The sequence below is a fragment of the Lissotriton vulgaris genome, chromosome 2_1 (assembly GCF_964263255.1).
Source record: "Lissotriton vulgaris chromosome 2_1, aLisVul1.2, whole genome shotgun sequence".
In the NCBI taxonomy this organism is placed as follows: Eukaryota; Metazoa; Chordata; class Amphibia; order Caudata; family Salamandridae; genus Lissotriton; species Lissotriton vulgaris.
In genome coordinates this window covers 1,189,508,986-1,189,529,572 of record NC_141687.1, presented here as the reverse complement: position 1 = coordinate 1,189,529,572, position 20,587 = coordinate 1,189,508,986, and the positions used below count along the sequence as shown (strand labels likewise).

The following is a 20,587-nucleotide window of genomic DNA, read 5'->3' as shown; positions in this document are numbered from 1 at the left end:
ATATGTACCCCCACACAGCAGGCAGCATTTCTATCCCGTGAGGGAAACGGGTTCATCTTCCGCCGTGAGGGAAACGTCACCGGACGACTCGCTGACCCACGCCGGACCCACCAGCAGCAGCGGGAGGAACTACATCTCCCAGCTGCCCGGCTCACCAGGCACACCAGTGGCTCCAGAGACGCGCCCTTAGGCGCTACAAATCAGCAGAGCGCCGAGCGCTCAGTGGGGCACACAGCAGGCAGCATTTCTATCCCGTGAGGGAAACTGGTTCATCTTCCGCCGTGAGGGAAACGGCACCGGACGACTCGCTGACCCTCGCCGTACCCACCAGCACCAGCGGGAGGAACAACATCTCCCAACTGCCCCGGCTCCCCAGGCACACCTGTGGCTCCAGAGACGTGCCCGGAGGCGCTACAAATCAGCAAAACGCCTCGCGAGTCGCGCCCGGGAGAAGCCCGGGACAAGCTCGGGACAATGGCGGGCCGTCTGTGGCCGTCTAGGGACGACGTGGGACGGGACGGGCCATTCCCCTAAGCTTCATAAGCAAGAATGGGTAAGCGAAAATTACAAACGTCCATTAATGAGGGTACTGGGAAAATAAAAATCCCTAGGAAGTCTACTACATCTGCCAATATTATGACATATCTTACAACAGCTGTGGGAAAACTAAATCAAGAGATTGCTGACAAAGAACGGGAACTGGGGCTGAGTCCCCCCTTCAAAATAGACAAGTTGTCCCTTTGGAACCTAAGATTCATATTGTCACTGCTAAGGTTATTACACCCCAAGCTCAAGGCACGCCTGGTCCTGTAAAGCCCAATCCAATTAATGAAGCAAATGAACAAGACCGCCCACGGGAGGTGGCAAGCCCAGTCAATAAAAGAGCTACAAGGACGAGAAAAAGGCAGAAAAAGACGATTTTGCAACACCATAAAAAATTACGATGTACTCCAAGTAATCTCGAAGGCTCGATAAGTGACATGATTGAAAGGGTGATTACGGATAAAATAGAAACCACCCTTGTTCAGATCTCAAATGATATCATTGACACCTTTAGAGAATGTGTGGCTGATATATTGGGCAAATGCGATAGGATTAACTCATTTTTATCAACAAAAATGCCTGAACACTTCCCCTCTAAGATACCCGGGACCCTGGATCCTCAGGTGCAACCTATGGAGGTGACAAGAAATGTATCATCAGTAGATCCCCATCTCATTCCCGCTCCCCCAAGGCTAAAGCCGCCTATAATAACTACGCCAGCTCTGCATATTACAAGCGCAAAGATACCTGGACAGAGTATATCCAACCCCAGTATCTCCTCCACAAAAGTTAATGGGCATAATGAAGGAGATCTACAGGGGGGGGGGGAAAGACAGCGCACAAAGCTCCCAGTTAACCTACCTCCGGAGGCTACTCCTTTTGTTGCAGTTCTGGTAAATGTCCCCGCACTGAAACCAGGTGAGATAGAATCCCAGGGTACCTTACTGGAAAACATTAAGTCATGGTGTGATATAAACTGTACAGACAATATATCCTCGAACATAAGCACAGGGAGAAGAGTTGACTGGTTGGGGCATATGGAAAAAAACTTGCCAGACGATTGCCTTATAGTAAACTTTAACAGACCACATGTGTGTACTCGATTATTCTGGGATGCTACTGAGGTTAAGAAAGGAGAAATCCGGGCTGTGCCTTTAGGTTTCTTCTATCCACCACCCAAGCATCATAATTAACCTCAAGTTCGGAATGGTCACCATACTACCTCGAGACACAACACTTTTTTTTTTTTAAACTTTATTTTTGTGCAGAGCAAATATACGTATATTTCCAGCCCCGGAAATCAGAAAAAGATATCATTTGCGCCCCCCTCCCCCCCAAGACGTCAGATACGTATTCATACCCAGCATCACAGCCATTTTGCCCACATCCCGGAGGCTGGGCGGCGCTCAATCCTTCATACACTGAGTGTATCTGGGCCAAAGTCCATTTGGGCTGTCCATCGCATGATAAATCTCTGCTTTTACTTTTCTCCCACTCCCTCCCCCCCCTCTTCCCACTGTAGAGATAGAAAAGGATAACTAAAATAACGTATACCCTCTGGAAGAACAACAGTCATCACATATCCTTCTATTACAAATAGTAGCAATTCACCGAGTCCAGGTACGGAGTCTCACGCAACTCTACCTCCCCCCACCCGCCACCCACCCACAGAACCACTGATTTCTGCTCCCTTCGGTATCTGGTTGACTCTCCTCCCTCTCCAGGCAGTATCCCTGCTAACTCATCTATCCTTTCTGACCCTTCTTTTGCCCTTGCCTGTCGTTCTGTTCCACCCTACTGCCCCCCTTCCAGACCATGATATTGTCTCCATTTCTTCCACACTTTCCGAAACTTTTTAGGGCAGCCTCTGGCTTTATAGGTTACTCTTTCCGCCACCATGTACAGATCTAGGCCCCTCCTCCATTCCTCTATGTCTGGTGCCTCTGCAACTCCCCAGTATTTTGCGATGTCTCTCTTCGCCACTACTAAGGCTAATACCAAAAAGATAAATTGTGGGCGTGGCAGGTCCACCTCATTTGTCATGCCCAGCAGTGCCAGTTTCGGGTCTCGTGTCAATTCTATACCCAGAACCTCTCCCAATTCCGTGAAGATGTGTGCCCAATATGTTTGAATGTTTTCGCAAGACCATATAGTGTGGTAAAAATCCCCTTGGTGGTATCCGCATCTAAGACATGAGGGGTCGGTTATCCTTCCCATCATGAGGAGACGCCTCCTGTCAAAGTAGGTCCTATGGAGTACATTTAACTGTATTAGCCTCAACCTCGACTTGATTGCTACTTCCCGAGGGTGCATCAGGACTATTTCCCAGTCTAGGTCTTCCATTTCCCCTACTTCTGCCTCCCAGACGCCTCTAAGTTTAGCTAAATCGCCAAGCATGTTATTCGTTAGTGTCTTGTATGTGAGGGAAACCGCCTGATGCACTATCTGCTCTTGAAGGAGTCTGCCCTCTAATGGTGCATATTCCGGTATGTCTGTGAGTGCGATGTTCTGGGCTCTCCATGCATGTGCCAACTGTGTGTCTTTAAATATTTGCGAACGATGCAGCCCATAGTCCGCCTGTAGCATGCTAAATGATTTTAGTTCACCCTTCCTGATCACATCTCCTATGGTTGATATACCAATGTCATCCCACCTTTGGAAGCCCTTTAGTTTTTTAATTTCCGTTAACCATTGGCAGTGCCATAGTGGCGTCTGTCGGGTCGGTCTCTCCTCCCAACCCATGCGTTTCGTAGCCTGTGTCCATGCCCGCAGTGTAATAACCGTGGCCGGCAGAAGCGATCTCCCCGCCTTCCCCCCGTACAGGTAGTAGAATACATTGTGTGGAGACAGTTTGCTTCGTTCCAGTGCATATGTCGGGTGGTCCGACGGGGCATGAATCCAGTCATTTATTGGGGTCAGGTGTTCCGCCCAGTAATACGCCTCTAAGTTTGGCAATGAGATCCCCCACTATACTGGTGCCGTTGGAGTGTCTGAAGGGCTATGCGCGGTTGCTTCCCCAGCCACAGGAAAGAACGCATCTCAGCATGTATTCTAGATATAGCGGTTGTCGGGAGTGGGTAGTACTCATTTTGGAATGCGTATAGGAATTTTGGGAGAGTGATCATTTTATACATAGCAGCTCTGCCTAGTAGGGTTAGGGGTAGTAATCTCCATCTCGCCATGTCCTCCACTGCCTCTCCCATAATGCGCTCCACGTTTCTGCTAAACGAAAGTGTCTTGTTGAGGGTAATATAAACTCCCAAGTATTGAAACCCCTCTGTGGTGATGAGTAGTTGACCCGGCAAATTTGCCCACCCTTCGGCACCTCGTGGTGCATACAGGACTGACTTGTGCCAGTTGATGGTGTGGCCCCCCCTTTACCAAAACCGTCAAACTCCTTGAACAACTCCGGCACCGAGGTCTCGGGATCTTTTATGTATAGCAGTACGTCGTCAGCATATAGCGATATTTTTTCCTGTGTTCCCCCTTCACCGTCCCACGAGAATCCGTGGATGTCTGGGTTCTGTCGGATTCTAGCCGCCAGGATTTCGATCGTGAGCGTAAATTGGAGAGGGGATAGTGGGCACCCTTGTCTCGTGCCCCTGCCGACTTGGAATTCGCGTGATAGGTGGCCATTTACCCGTGCGCGAGCTTTCGGGGCCGTATACAGCAGCTTTATCCAGCCCTGAAATTTCGGACCTAGGCCGAACCGTTGTAGCGTGGCCATAAGAAAGGGCCAGTGGACTGCGTCAAACACTTTTTCCGCGTCTAGGGAGAGGAACCAGTGTGGTTCCTTCCTGTCCTTAACTTCTTGGAGCCAGTTGTGTGTGCGTCTGAGGTTGAGCTTAGTCGCTCTATCCGGCAGGAACCCGGATTGGTCCGAGTGGATGAGATCTGGAATCACCGATCTCAGACGTACCGCCAGGACTGTCGCCAGTATTTTCACCTCAATGTTAAGGAGCGAGATGGGGCGATATGAGGCACATTCTTCCTTGGGTTTACCCTGTTTGTGGATCGGGACAATGGTGGCCAGTGCAAGGTCTGGTGGGAGGCACCCTTCCTTGTATGATGCTGTGTAAAGGGCTTGGAGGTGGCGAGTTATCAGGTCCGACGTACGTTTAAAGAATTCCGCCGGGAAGCCGTTCGGCCCCGGTGTTTTCCCTGTTTTTAGTTTATTTGTTGCTTCTGAAATCTCCTCGCGTGTAATGTCCGCCTCCAGCGTCGTGCTGGTTTCGACATCCAATATTGGTATGTCTACCCCCTCAAAATATCGGTGTGCCTCAATGTCCGTCCCGAGGTCTCTTGCCTTGTAGAAGGTTTCGTAGCGGGACGCAAAAGCCTCTGCTATCCCCTGCTCGGTGTTCACCATATCTCCATCCCCCTGTCTGATTTGCTCCACCCATCTCGCCGCTCTTTCTTTCCTGCTCAGCCATGCCAAGAGTTTACCTGACTTGTCACCTACGTCGTATAGACGGTGTAGGGTAGCAAGCGATTGTGTCCGGGCCTCGTTAGAGACTAATTCTCTATATTCCCGTTGTTTGTCTAGTAATTGCCTCAAGGTTCCCTCCTCTTTACGTGTCTGGTATTCCCTTTCTAGGGTCAAAATTGTGGTTTCTAGTGCTGCTGCCTCTGTATGTTGTTTTTTCCGCTCATCCCTCAGTCTGCCCTTAATTCTGTCCCGCAGAACAGGTTTCATTGCCTCCCAGAATGTGATCTCAGAGTCGACCCTTCGTTCTCGGCCACATATACCTTAATATCAGCTCTAATTCCTCGTGCTATCTCCGGTGTCTGAAGGTCCTATGCTGCGACGCGCCATTCCTCGCCTCCCTTCCTCCTCCCTGCCCCTATTTTTGCATATAGTGGTGAGTGGTCCGAGATTCCCCTAGCTTTGTATACGAACTCATCCCCTGCCGTTAGGTATTGCCTGGCCACAAATATGTAGTCTAACCTGGAGAAGACTTTATGGGCACCTGAGTAGAAGGAATATGCTTCTTGTGTCGGGTATCTCCATCGCCATACATCGACGAGGCCCATGTTAGCTATGTATTGTGCGAGTGCAGTTTGTGCCCCCCCCCTACGTGTCGACCCTGAGCGGTCTTGTTCTTCAGACATTACATCGTTGAAGTCTCCCCCGATTATTTGCATAGAGTCTGCCGTCTCCAGGAGGATGGTCGCTGCTGCCCTGAGTGTGCGCGTCTGTAGTTTCGGTGGCGCATATACCGAAATTATAGTATACATTTGCCTCTTCCATGTCCCCTGTACTCCTACATATGTTCCTTGTGGGTCGCTCCAAGTACGTGTTATGGTGAACGGGCATGATTTATTGATTATTATAGCTACCCCCCTTGAATCTGAAGTGTATCCTGCATGTGCCAGCACCATGTACCTTCCTCTCGCCATGAATGCACACTTCCCTTCTCTAAGGTGTGTTTCTTGCAAAAGTACAAGGTCTGGGGCCGCCCTCTTAATGTATGCATTTACAAGTCCCCTCTTTATTTTGGCGCCTAGGCCATTCATATTCCACGTCAGGATTGAGAGCCCTCTATGTTCCTGACCTGGGGCTGTTAGTGTACCTGCCATGGGATGGAGTAACGCTCATGTTCTGTGGTTGTCCGTGACAGCCGCGAGCGGCAGTGTTGCTTCATGTATGCTTGACTCTGTTTCTTCTTCCGTTTCCCTTCCCAACAATCCCCCCAACTCCCCGAACTTGAAGAACTTTCCCTGCCCCGTCTCCCCCCCCCCTCCCCACCTCCCTCTCCCTCCAGTCTCATCCTTGGTTAAGGACCGAACTTTCGGTAAGAGTCGGTCCTTTGCCCCCCCCCCCTCCCACCCTCTTATTCAATTATATCTTGCTAATCCTATCTAAGCAGAAAGTAGTGTCGCCAATGTTCCGGGTAGTATGCCCGGATGTAGCTTCTGCCCACCCCTGCGCTTCAAATAAAGAGGAAAGAGCCTCTGAACTTTCAACAAAAACAAATAAAGATTAGATTAGATAAGAGAAAACAAGGGGGGTGTGTGAAAAAACTTGCGTGTCCCTTTTGTGTGCTCCGGCCGACGTCTCCAGTAGTCCACTTCACCGGTTTTTATGAGTGTGAGTCTTGTGTGGTAGTTTCAGTTCCACTGATCTTATCGGAGGCATCCTGTTCCAGGTTGCGAATTTCCTTCACTAGCGGGTGAACTGAGTTTTGATCGCTGTCCAACTCATCTTCTTCTTCGGCATCCGAGTCTCTGGGCTCCACTTCGTCATCTCCTTCACCCTCCGAGCGTATATGTTTCCGTGCCCCCCGGAGTGTTTGGTCAGCTGTTGCCGATGTACCCGGCGACTCAGATCTCCCCCTCCTAGCACCTGTCGCTATGCGCGCCTGATACGGGGTTCCTGTGTGGCGTGAGTATATTCTTCTGGATTTCCTTCGTTGTTGCTTGGGTGGTCCCCATTGTGTCTTTTCCCTTACGGCTTTTTCCAGTTCCTCTCGCCCTGCTGCTTCACGCCCATTGAGGATTGGTCTCTCTTCCAACCACTGCCATGCGTCTTCTGGGTGGTTGAAGAAAAGTGCTTTGTCTTTATAGATAACTTTAAGTTTAGCAGGGAAGAGTAGCATGTATGTGATGTTCATAGACCTGAGTTTGGCCTTCACCGAGTCAAAGGAGCGTCTCTGCTTCTGGACTTCTTGGCTGTAGTCCGGGAAGATCATGATATTGGTATTCTCCAGCCGAATGTCCCCTAGCTTCCTTGCTTCCCGCAATATCAGGTCCCTATCCGCAAAGTTGAGGAAGCGTGCGATTACCGGCCTGGGTCTCGCTCCCTCTGGAGGTTTGGCCAGTAGCGCTCTGTGTGCCCTTTCAATTACAAAGCATGGTGAGAATTGCGCCGCTGGGAAGGTTTCGATGAGCCATTTATGTAGGAACGCCGACATGTTATTCCCCTCAATCCCTTCTCTAAATCCCACAAAGCGTAGGTTGTTGCGACGTGCCCTATTTTCGGCATCGTCCACCTTCCAGAGGAGCTGTCTGTGTGATGCTTGGAGCTCGGCCTTATCTTTCCTGAACGTGGTGATCGACTCCTCCGCCTCCCCGATACGCGATTCGGTCTCAGTCACTCTGGCGGAGAGATTCCTGAAATCCTGGCGTAGGAGCGTGACCTCAGATCCCACCTCGTCGATTTTGACCTCCAGTGCCGCCCGTGATTCTTGGATGTCTGTTCTGGATGCCTGGATCGCTGCGAGTAGTCGTCCTGTATCGATGGGCCCTTCTGGCGCCGTTCCCGGGTTCTCTTTGGTTTGTCGCGGAGCTGTAAAAATGTCCATTGTGCCCTGTTTTGGTGGCTTGGTCAGTTGGTCTTTCTTTCCCATCTTTGCTGGGTGACCTTCAGTAGTGTTCGCTTAGTGATGCTCCCCAACTGTACCTTAGTCTTCGATGCACTACCAGTGTTCCCTCCAGTACCTGCCCCTCTCGGATCTTTCCTATGTGCGACAACTCCTTCGGTGGTGTCCAGGCGCGGCTCCGCTGTGCGTCCTACTGGCGCCTTCCGGTTCGCTCACTCTCCTTCTCGCCAACTTCTCTACCTCAGTTTGCACGTTTATGGCGGTCTTTGGTACTGATCCTGTGGCCTTCACTTTTCCTGTTTGCGGCAGGCTAGTATGCCCGGCTTCTGCGCCCCACTTTTGAACTCCCTGAAATGATGAGAGGATGTGGTGGGGAGTGGTGAGTCACACTCCTTTGGTGTGTCCCTATGGGTATCTGGGTGTTGCTACCGCGTGGCTTGCGTTTTCCCACACTCACCACCACTGCCAATAATGCTGGGTGTCCTCCTCACGGTGGTCTGATTGTTATCCCTCTATTCCGTTTTCATGAGGCCATCCGTGTCCACTGCCCACTGCTGTTGCTTAGTTCGTAGTTCCAGCGTGGCCTCGGTGCCCCCACCTACTTCGTCTACTGCTGGCACTGTGGACTCTGTCTTGTGGTGTCTGGCTATGGAGTTGCACGTCCTGTCCTGTCACCCCTCCAGGTGCATGCGGCTGGCGATGCTGCTCTTACTCGGCCCCCCCCACCCCGCCGCCCCAGATGGTGTTGGGCGCTCGTGGGGGTCGTGGAACCACTGCCTCTGTCTCGTATAGTGCGGGGGGGGGGGTTGTGTCACCCCCGGGTACTATTTGGCGGTGCCTTGGTATTGTGGCCTCTCCTTCTGGTTTCCCCTGTCCTCCGCTGGTGGCGGTGTCGTTTTGTGCCTTGCCCCGCCCCTCCCTTGTGCTCCGGTGGCAGTGCGCGCTCAGGGTACCGGGGGGTGGGGGGGGGTCCTCCGCTTCCGTGCACCGACCTGTGCGGGTCCTCCGCTGGTGGCGGTGTCGTTGTGTGCCTTGCCCCGCCCCTCCCCTGCGCTCCGATGGCAGAGTGGGGTGGGGGGGGGTGGGGGGGCCTAAACTTCTGTGCACCGGCCTGTGGGGGTGGTCAATTGTGGCTTACTTGTCCTCCGGGCCGTTCTGTCTTCCCCCGGTGTGGTGTCCTTCACTGAGCCTATGTCCTCCTCCCGGTAGAAGGTGCGGCCGCCATCTTGGTAAGGTTTCCCGGCCCCCGGGGCCTCGCACCCTCTCACCTGCTGTTCACCGGCGGTTGGGTCAGGTTACTTCTGCCGGCTGCCGACTGGGTCTGTGAGACAAAACGCCCGTCCTCCGATGTGCTCTTCCTCACCGTGCCTTTACCGGAGTCAGGCCGCCATGTTGCTTAAGGTGTTCCCGGGCTCCGGTGTTTCCTGATGCCTTCGGTCCCGCTTCTGGGTGTCCTTTATTCGGGACCGCACCTCCGCTTGCCTGCTACACTGGGTATCACCTCTGTGTGCCTCTCTCCGCTCTCTGCAGCCGTCCGACCGCCGATATGATTACGGCGCCGCCATCTTGCCTCTTCACCACAGTTTCGGATTGCCAGCCTAAACATCGGTTTTATGCTGCTCCGGGGCTTCAATGTCTCTCGTCCCCTTGCTCCGCCGCCTCCTGGAGTAGTGCTGCACCCTTTGTGCTGTTTTTCGTGATGTGGGATTTCATATTTCGACGGATTTATTATCCCCGGCCGGGAGCTCCCGAGAGACACGTCTACCTCAGCATGTTGTTGGCCACGCCCCCTCGAGACACAACACTTGTCTCTCATCTTGGGCAACACAAACACCAGATTTTACTCCAAAACCTATGAAAGACATCACACCAGCAAGTAGACCTGACTTGGAGCTATCAAATAGATTAACAGTCCTATCACAGCTAGATGAAAACGATTGACTGTCTTGCTCTGCGGACTCGGTTACACAGAGACAATGTAGCCCCACCAACATAGAGGTAAGAGGGAAAGCTGTGAAGCTTATGAGCTGGAACATTGCTGGACTTCGCTCAAAAAGGGAAGATAGAATTTGGCTTGAGAAAATCATGGACTGTGATGTTGTAACTCTACAGGAGACGTGGGACACTGAATGGGATTTTTGTATAGATGGCTATGTATTCTTCTTTCTAGCAGCCCAAGCTTCAACCGTAGGGAGAGATAGAGGAGGGCTCATGTTTCTAGTTTCTGTTAGACATATGGGGGTTATTAAGGTACTAAACACCACCTCCCCTAACTACATGGCTTTGGAAGTAACTATGCCTAATAAGCATAAAACTGTGTATGTCAATTTCTTTAATGCCCCACATAGCACTTATGTTAAAGAGAATATTGATTTACTTGCTAAATTTTTAAATGATTATAAAGACGGTCAAACCACTTTTGTTAATTTTATCCTTTTGGGAGATTTTAATACACACTTATGTAATTTGCACTGTCAATATGGAGCCTATGTAGATGCGGATTATCTGCCCCACTCCCATTTTGAACATTTGGCAAAAGGGGTTGCCCTGGAAGAATTACTGATAGACATAGATTTGTCGGAGCCAGAATTTATTGACACTAATGATAGAGTGGCGACATATAGTGCTAGGGGCAGTAATACTATAATAGACTTCATTTTTGTATCTCCAGGCCTGTTACGTAATGCTATTTTTATAATGCTATACATGCAACGTTTAGCGACCACAACCCGGTGATCATGGAATTGATCAACAATAACCCAATCCTATTGAATGAAGGAGGTAATAGTGATTACCCTTTAAAAGTAGGGATACAAGATCAGGGAAGACTTATTAAGTGGAGCAAAATCATCCCAGATGCCTTTTTTGATGAACTTTCTGACAAAGTGGGTAAAGAAATAAATATCTGTCGAGACCCTTTAAAGTATGGAGGGAATGTTACTACTGCCTTTGATATAATCTGCAAACAAGTGGCTCTGGATCTATCGTGTAAGCCGAACCTTAAGGTACAAAAAACATATGGGTGGTTTAACAAGGAGTGTTCCAAAGCCCATAAAGACTTAATGGAGGCACTAAAAAGGGTACCACGAGAAAACCAGGTAGTGGCTATGCTAAGGAAAAAATATAAAATAACGATAGAGACCCGTAAGAATGAAATAAAGACAAATGCATGGGAGTCCCTTTTTGAGAGAGCAACCTTGAGGGATAGTGTTAAATTCTGGTCGATTGTTAATACGCCCCTTTTTAATGGTAAAGAAAATGACATTTTTGAACTTAATATCACGGAACGGCAATGGTTGGACCATTTTGAGAACATTTATGATAGTAATATCGCTGTAGAGCCCTATACACCCGAAACACCTGAGCACATAGAGCCCCCCCTGAGTTTTTCAGTTAAGGAAGTGCAGAAGGCTATAGATGACACGGTGGGACAGAAGGCGCTGGGCCCAGATGGGGTGCCGGCAGATATGTATAAAGCTAATCCCTATATCTGGTCCCTTGTCCTTACAAATGTCTTTAATGTAGCCTGCTCAGATAACACTAGTGTGCCTACATCCTGGCCCCGATCTATCATAATCCCTGTTTTTAGGAAGGGTCAAAGGGGGGATCCAAGGTGCTATAGGCCGATATCCCTAATTGATTCCTCCTTCAAAATACTAGGGAAAGTTATCTTGGCAAAAATATCCACATGGGCTAATAACAACGATATCTTGTGTAATGAGCAATATGGGTTCAGAACTGGGAGAGGCACAGAGGACCAGTGTCTAAATTTGCAGTTTATAATTAATAAATATACAGTGGCGTCTAAAGGGTCAGTCCACCTGGCTTTTGTGGACTTGTCCACAGCTTTTGACCTAGTCAATAGGTCAAAGCTGTGGACAATGCTCTTGGATCTGGGCTTGGATCGGGCCCTTGTGAATTTCCTGGCTGAACTCCACAGAGACCTGAAGGCGTCAATACGCATGACACAAGAGGGGAAGTGTACTGCTGGCTTTAAGTCGGGTAGAGGTGTACGCCAGGGGTGCATTTTGGTCCCAATGTTATTTTCAATTTATATCAACTCATTAGGAAATACCTTGGCTACAGCTACCCTTGATGTCCCATATATGGGGGGGTCCCATTGCCTGTTTTACTGTATGCTGATGATACAGTCCTGATTTCAAGGACCCCCAACGGCTTACAACATCTTCTTAACTCCTTTGGGGCTTTTATGCACAAAATAGATCTTATGGTAAATATGGAGAAATCCCATGTTATGTCCCTGGGGAAAGGGAAAAATAATACGAAAACACTCTCCTGTAATGGCGTTGTATTAACAAAAGTTAGTCTTCACCTACCTTGGAGTGGTGTTTGATGACATGGGCTCCTGGGTACCCCAAATCTCTAACAAAGTGGCTGCCGTGAGAAGATCGTCGGCCGCAATATTGGGGTTCGCAAAAAGATTGGGTGGAAAACCAGCAGAGGCCATACTGGCTATATACAGATCTAAAACTATAGCCATAGCAAGGTATGGAGCAGCGATATGGGGCTATAAAGACTCTGCCCAAATACAGAGAGAGGAAAATAAATTCCTGCGTTCACTTCTAGGGCTGCCCCACTCCACGTCATCCTTTGCAGTACATATGGAACTGGGGCTGGGTTACATTGAGGATACCCTTAACATGGCAACACTCTTGTTTTGGATCAAAACATGGCTGAACCCAAACCTTACACTAAACCACAAGATCATTAAGGACTGTATGGGACGTGATAGAGCAAAGGATATTCAATGGCTGTCATTTATAAAAACAACAGCAAAGCAATTAGGTCGGCCTGAATTATATCTTAACCCCGAAAACATATGCAAGGAAGATATTGCATGGGTAAAGAAACACTTTGTGGGCAACAGAGTAATAGAGCGTGAAGCTCGAGAACTTGTTAAGCCAACAGTAAGGGTACATTATTCCCTGATTACGGCAATGTCTATACAACCTTATTTGACTATTGTCACAAGACCCTACCATCGGTGGCTTCTAACAAAATTTCGTTTCAATCAGGCACATCTTTTGCTGGGCTATTACGTGAAGTGGTGTAGACCATCGGAAAACGAACCATGTAAATGTGATAGTTTCTCTGACCAAGATCTTATACATTTTATGTTTCTTTGCTCTTTTTTTGTGGAAGGACGGAAAAAGTATATTGTACCACTGCTAAGGGCTAAGGGGTTTACACAGGTAAAACCTGCCCTGCTATATCTACAGCTTATGGAGTCCCCAGTAGTGATGTTTGGGGTTGTGAACTTTCTGATAGCATCTATCCGTGCTAGACGGAACAGAGTAAGGGACATTACATCATTGGAACCGCATAATGTTTAATTGCCACAGCTTTCATGTATTACCATCTATATAATGAATTAATAGCGCAACAAATTCATAAAATAACTGTTATTAGATAATGAATAATTTTATAAAATTTCTCCATAGAATCATCTATATAGTCCGCTGTTTTTATATTCATTTACTGTTTCGTTTTTATCAAATCGTTTTTTAATTATTTTTTATAAACTTGAAAGTTATTATTGTATAGGTATAGCATACTTTTATGATTTTAAAATAATCGAATAAAGTGACTTTGACTCTGACTCTATATGTACCCCCCTATTTTGACCTTTTCATGGATGCAACATCAGGCTGCGGGTTTTCAATATTTTTTAACAATCTATTACTGAGCGTGACACATCAATACCGGTTTCTGTGCCTCACACCACGCCATCCCATAGCTATAGCGGTGGTGGCACACATCGTATTTCACTATTAGCACTCTGCAAGCATTCAAATACATCAACGCGGCCTTTTGCTATAGGCTGCCCGGTACCAATAAACTACACTACCCATGCATCCCAGGAGTCTCTTGTAGTTTTCGGACGGTGTTCATTGCTACACGTCTCCTAGTATGCATAAACTACATTACCCACATACCCCAGGGGCTTTTTGTAGTTCTCTAACGCATATGGCTCGGCTCAATTTACATACTGTCTACGTAGTTTCTAGCGCAGCAGCAACGGCTAGCCACAGGTGCTCGCTGTTACGGATCAACCAAACACCCTTCTTAATCCCGCGCATGCCACCATCTGCTACTGCTCGTGACAACCAGTTCTGGGTCCGAGGTAGCGACAGATAGGGAAGCGCAGAGGATCTATGAGGGGGTTTGTGTCTTTGGTTGCTCTATTTTCCTGGCTTTGGCTATTTATTATTTCTTTGGTCTCTGGGCACTGTATCATTTAACAGAGCCCTGTGTTGGTGTTAATAACTTCATGACGCGTTGGGGCAATATAGTATCAATCATAGCCCTGGTACAATCCTTACAGACAACTTTGTCTTTCAAGTAGTCTGTCTCCTTCTGCACTTTATGGCGGTCTAACGGCAAGTGGGAAGACAGTAGGGAACAACAGTTACTTGTTCTCCTTTTTTAATACTCCGAGTATTTTACACATGACTAATCACACATTTGGTATGAGCTCGGTATTCTACATGCTTGATAAACATACTCTTGCATTGATATGAGCTCAGTCCTGTTGCCTTCCAGCACACTTTATGCCTAGGTGGCGATCTGAATTAACCCCTTCGATACTATTCTGATTGAGTGGTGACTCCAATAGGGTCCACTATTTTTAGAAATGAGGATAAGGTTTTTAGCTCTTGACTTTATTTTATTTTTATTATACTATTTTTTTGTTCACAGAGCGTTGCCTCATGCCCTGAGTTGTTACCAGGAGCAGTGGGTAGTCCTCCCGATTACATACGTGTAAGGGTTTTGATATAATGATTTCACATGAAAGTATGGTATGTGACGAACATTTATTGATGAAAGTGTTCTTATTAATACACACAGTACATGTTCATGACATTTTGAGTCTACAGTTGCTCTCTTTTTTCTCTCCCTTTCAACAGGTGTTCATCACATATCCCTGTAGTGCCTACAAAAAGTATTACACAGGTATACGTTCATGGGATTGTTCCAAATATTTTGGCAAAAAGTATATTTTTGGGTGCATTTTCAATCACTTATTGATGCAGTAGTAATAACAACTAGGTCCTGAGGAAGGCCACGATCGATTTGTGATCTTGATTGGCTGAAACATGAAGACCTTCTTATTGCTTTGACCAGCGTGTTCATACATTATTTCAGACCGCGCTTACACTGCTTTTAATCCTTGACACCACGGGATACCGATTAAATTAATTTTTCTGCTGGTAGTCAAGTTTAATTACTCACCTTATACACCGCATTAAGCACTTTTCACTACACTGCTTCATGCTCCATCAAATTTAGGAGATCTAGTCAGCAGATCATATTAAAACATCCGCAAGCTCCTCCTAAATGTTTGCTAGGAGTTGCAGCTCCTTGGCGGCACCAGGTTGCAGTCAAGAGGAGATCCCAAATGATGAAGCATGCCACCTTGGTGGGTGACGGGAATCTGTCCTCTTAAATAGGACTCCCCAGATTCATTCTTTCATGCTTCTGTCTGTATTTTTGTTAGAGACCCGTGGATTCTGGGTTGTTGGTGTATATGCTGTGTAGTATTATATCATGCTGTAAGTCTTTTCTTTTAACTCAAAAGTTAAACACTGGGCTGTACAATAATGTTTTGTGTCTATTGATTGAATGTTGAGTTCTGAGCTCTTGTTCCCCATGCTACCTCTCTGAGAAGCCTCTTATTGCTCGTCCTCACTTCCTCGAGATTCAAGTGCAGAAAGCGTGTTCCTGGCCCAGTTTGCAGAACCATAGTAGGACAGGAGCCAGGGTAACAGTGGCAAACAACCACAACCATCACGTTGGGGCCCAGTCGCACCTTTCTGCCCACAGTAAACCGGGTCTGATAAACCTACACAATTAAGGGAATTGGGAGACTTAGTTCTAAGCTTGAGCTTGAATCTTACTCTTTAATTCATTCACTTTTACATCTTCTTGACTGACTGTGTCTCTAAATTATTTTAATTTAGGCTTCAACTCATCTCAGTTTCTAAACATAGTCTTCCATTTCCTGACTTCTCCTGATCTATACATTCACTTTTCTTTTAAATGTGTAGGTAATGAGATTTATAGAGATGCTAAACATATTTCTGATAAGTGTGCCTTTTGGTTTAACTTTGCAAAGCTTAAATGTTTTAGAGGATCATACCATGACTAAACAACTATTCTTTCCCAACAGGTTACAAACTAGAACCATGGCTTGAATTTGGATTGCTCCTGTTAGTGTTTCCTGGGAAGAGGTGGTATGGAGTCTCTGGATCACATTTTGACAGACCCACTAGAGCTTGGGCCCTGTGGTGAAGGAAATGGAACTGGGATAATGGAAGATTGCATGCTCGGGGGAACAAGGGTCAGTCTGCCGGAAGATCTCCTGGAGGATGTGAGTATAACAAACGTTTTGTTTGGTGTTAGGGCTTTTGCACATGCTGAAAAACCCACTACTTTCCTCTTTTCACATTGTTTTTTCTTTGATCTTTTTGTCTTTGTAATCTTTCATAGCCTGAGATATTTTTTGATGTAGTTAGTGAAACTACATGGAAGGAAGTGCTAACCGAATCCCAGAGGGAACACCTTAAGAAATTTCTGCCCCAGTTCCCAGAGGAGAAGGAGGAAAGGCAAGAGCAGGTGATCACTTCTCTCTTTGGAGGGGAGAACTTCCGCTTTGGGAACCCGCTTCACCTGGCACAGAAACTCTTCCGTGGTGAGTTATGGTTTAAAAATGTGTTAATTAAAGTTATATTGCATACTAACTTACATACCATTGTGTAGAACAAAAATTAGAATTTTGTATTCCACTAATATATATATATATATATATATATATATATATATATATATATATATATATATATATAACAAATTGCACTGTGGTGGTCGCCAGTGTATAGATAAATTTAGGTCAGACTTACCATAGAAAGAGGGATTTTTTTGATTTGCTAATAACTTTGGTGCCTTTGATGAATCTTCACACAAATTTCCAAAAGAAAGTTCATCCACCTCAGCTCCTTCGTAGAAAGTTTCAGGTAGTCCTGTAAGCAGGGGCTGAGAAAAAAGGTGGAACCCCAAAGAATAACGCAAAAAGAAAAGAATAATACTTCCTGACCATTTTTTAAAATCTCTCCTCTGTTCAGAGTATTAAACTCTTCCTATTTTTTCGCCATAATTTGATTGTAATAGATGCATAGTTTTAGTGGAATGATCGTATTCTTATTTTTTAATGAAGCCGAAAGTCATGTTAATTTAAAATCGTCCCAGTGAGTTAAGTTTGAAAATAGAGAGGCAATGGTAACCTAGAGGGAGCAGTAAGTCACAGGAGGTGATGCAGATAAGCTGCATTGTTTAGGTACAAGTTTCAAGAAGGATGGAAAACACACAACCACACAGGAAGTATGACTACAAATTAAATGAAGAAAATTTGCAGATTGAAAGGATGAGTTTTATACTTGTATCCCCTCTATGGTTTTGAATTTGGAATCCAACAAAATTATCCACCATACGTGAACTCCAACCTTTGATTTTTGTGACCTCTCAATTTAAAGAAAAATAAACAAAAGCCGCTTTGTAGGAGTAGATCTTGTTCATTTTAGTATCAGACTTGATTTATTTGCTCTACTGAGCTGTGTGTTTGGTGAGTGAATATATCTCTTGTTTCTCTTAGTGTATTCGCATTAAATCACCTGGTGCTGCTTGCTGGCACTTTAAAAAGCCTAAATGACTAACATAAAAACTGTTGTGTGTTCAGTGCTAAGGAGTATTCGACTGGCACTCACTCTTTGAAGCTGTGGCATACATGACTAGGCTGATCAGGATATAACAGGCTCAAGATGCGTATTTGATATTGCAGCAACGTTTCGATAGTGTTGCAGAGGTATCAAACAGTTTTTAAATTGACTGTTTCCCCATGGCCAGTAAGCTTCTTATTAGATGATCTCCGTTTCTAATCCTGGCTCCTGCAATTGATCACATTGATGGACGCTGTAAAAATTACTGTACCTCCTCAAACTCAAGTTTACTTCTCTACCAAAATTTGGATAGACTGAATGTTTTATATGAATATAGCAAATAAATAATCAAAAAACAACGAATAGACCTTATTTTCTTCATCTAATCCATTGAAGATGACATTGGTGAGCAAATATACCCACCGCTCTTAAGAATTGTCCAGCATACAAAATGTGCTCCCTCTTCTCTCTGAATAACATTTCAAAGGTACCCATGGTTTGTGGATTCCCTTTGAGAGGACAAAACATAGCCAAAATATAACAAAAAGTTATTTTGGGGGGGGGGGGAGGGGGTGGAGTGCTGCATAAGTAAGTTCAGTCCCCCCCCCCCTAAAAATGGCACCTACAAAGGGTTTGCTGTTCTACAATCACCATTTTTCCAGCTTTCAGAAACAAGCAGAGCTGATTAAAAAATATTTACTTTTACCTTGGTTTTCTCATTAGCCCAAATGTAACCCAATTTAGGCTTAGGTAGCTACGTAACCTTTTACCTTGTCCTACCTTGCTCTGCATAACTGTTCTGGCACTGACCTTTTACCTAGTTATGTGCTGAATAAATATCGATCAGTTTTCTCTGAAACTAGCCTCCTTTATTATGTATGAGGATTCCTAGTATTATATCTTAATCCCTTCCCAGGATGTAACCAGTAGGATTATCATATTCTGTATAATAACTCTGAACAAAAGTCACCGCTGTCGTCTTCCTTGGATGACCGGCCCACTACACGTAATGGCAAGCCATTACATATCTAGGTAGAACCCCTAAGGGTACTTTTTGGGTATAAAAGAACCACATCTTCGCTGTGTAACCAGAGGAGGAGATTCCAAGCTGACACAAGACACTGGGGTCCCTGCACGCAGAAGCTCCAGCACACAGTGGGACATCCCTTTTGGGATGTCCCACTCAAGACAAAGACTGGGTCCTTCGTTCTCTCCCATCAGGTAATGGGGTTAGCTCTTTCCTAGGAGATTCTTTGATTTACACCCACATACATGCTAGGTACACTTAGATAGGGTTCACATTTTAGGAGTAAGCTTGATTACTGCCATGTATCGATATGCCTGCATATGTTTACTGTTTTAGCACCATGGTAGAATTCAACCTTTTATTTACTCCGTCCGTTTCTGTCTATTGATTGTCGCAGCAAATATGTTTTATACTAGAATGACCCTGGTTCAAGAAGTGCTTATTGAAAACGTCCATGTTGTTTATTCTTTGTATATCTCTGCGACTAAGCGAACACGATTAACTGAGAAAAAAGTGCTGTCCTGTTTCCACGATCCCTGAAGGATCAAGGGTTGTCATGTTCAATAGTTGCCAGAAACAATAAGCTCATTGGTAACGTTAGGGGGCTTATGGTTTCACTGTGAGCTAGCTGGTCTAAAGGCTAACATTTCCTTTGGGGGTGTCTGGAATCAGTCCGGACATCAATCACTTAGTTTATGTTGTCTAAATGCACATCCTGTGTATTATTAGGAACGACACAACAGTTTGCTACTTCTAAAGAGGTAGCCCATTTCCATTCATTTTTGTGCCTACAACCAATTTCTAGTTTGTGGTGGAAACAGGTGTGACAGACATGGGTGATCTTGGAAAGCTATTGATTTCTGAAAATTAGACACAATTCTGAATGCAGCAAGGGGTCATTTGTGTAGCGCTCTTAATTTTTTCCCAGAGGAACTAATGGTTGAAATAAAAAAATTACAAATTAGGAAAAACTGCCATTTGTGACGTTTTCAGCTGTATCTACTTGTCACTATAACAGATTTGCACAGACAATATATCATGTCTGTTAGACACTTCTGGTTGCAGGGGTATACAGGGTTTGTAGGTTGTAAAGAGAACCCATGGTATTCGGAGCTGGCAACTGAGCTGCAGCTGCTTACAATGTTTTTTCATTATGTACTGAATATTGAGTAATTCCTATGGTAAAATATAGAGAGTGAAAAATAGTTTTCAAGGAAACACATGTATTTCTGAAAGTTACACCATCTACTGAGTTTTGATCCGTGGTTATTTGTATTACTCTGAATTTAGGGTTACCCATACTATCAGGTCAGCCAGAGGGCATTTTGAAAAAATGTCTTCTTACATGCACACTGGCCTACATTTGGATGTCACAAATGCAGAGAAACCCAATTGGTAATAAAACATGTTCCACTATTCTCTGTTCCCACATTTTCCCAAGATGAAACCAGTATCGGTTACCAGTGGCTGGTCCAAGCGCCTGCAATGTAAAACACCCAATTAACCTGACCTGGAGACGACCTATTTCATCCAGCAAAATCCTCACTGTTTTTTTTACATTGTGTGTAGCCCAAGCTAAGCCACCACCCAGGGAAACCTTCCATGTCAGACATTTCTGAAAAGTAGCCACCTGGTGTTGTGCCACGTCGGTGTGACTTGTGTGCCTCTCACCAGGTTTTCTTAACCAGAAGTTCTTAAAATATGCCTAAAAATACACATTTTCCTCACATTTCTGTGAGGAAATGCTCTTGAATCTGTTGGGAATCACATATTTCCTTCCACCCAACGTTCCCAAATCCCTCCTGATAAAAATGGTACCTCACTTGTGTGGTTGGGGAAAGCTCCCTCGTCAGGAAAGGCCCAACATGCAACACAACCAGATGAAATATTTTCTCTCAAAACTGCCCTCTTTTTCCCCCGCAATTTGGGTAGATGTGGATTTTAGACCCTAGCTCAGCTAG

The 20,587-nt window shown here is 45.9% G+C and overlaps 1 protein-coding gene across 4 annotated transcripts in view; it reads left to right on the top strand.

The window, feature by feature from the left end:
* NFRKB (nuclear factor related to kappaB binding protein) overlaps positions 1-20,587 on the top strand; it is a 988,461-nt gene that overhangs the window by 82,939 nt on the left and 884,935 nt on the right. For 2 of the 4 annotated variants that reach the window (XM_086956903.1, XM_086956900.1), the window contains exons 2-4: positions 14,795-14,840; positions 16,057-16,257; positions 16,377-16,578. In XM_086956903.1, the coding sequence (XP_086813029.1) occupies positions 16,123-16,257; positions 16,377-16,578 (337 nt within the window). In that variant the 5' untranslated portion in view covers positions 14,795-14,840; positions 16,057-16,122. The remainder of the gene's footprint in view (positions 1-14,794; positions 14,841-16,056; positions 16,258-16,376; positions 16,579-20,587) is intronic. The other 2 variants (XM_086956902.1, XM_086956901.1) reach the window with 1 other exon arrangement.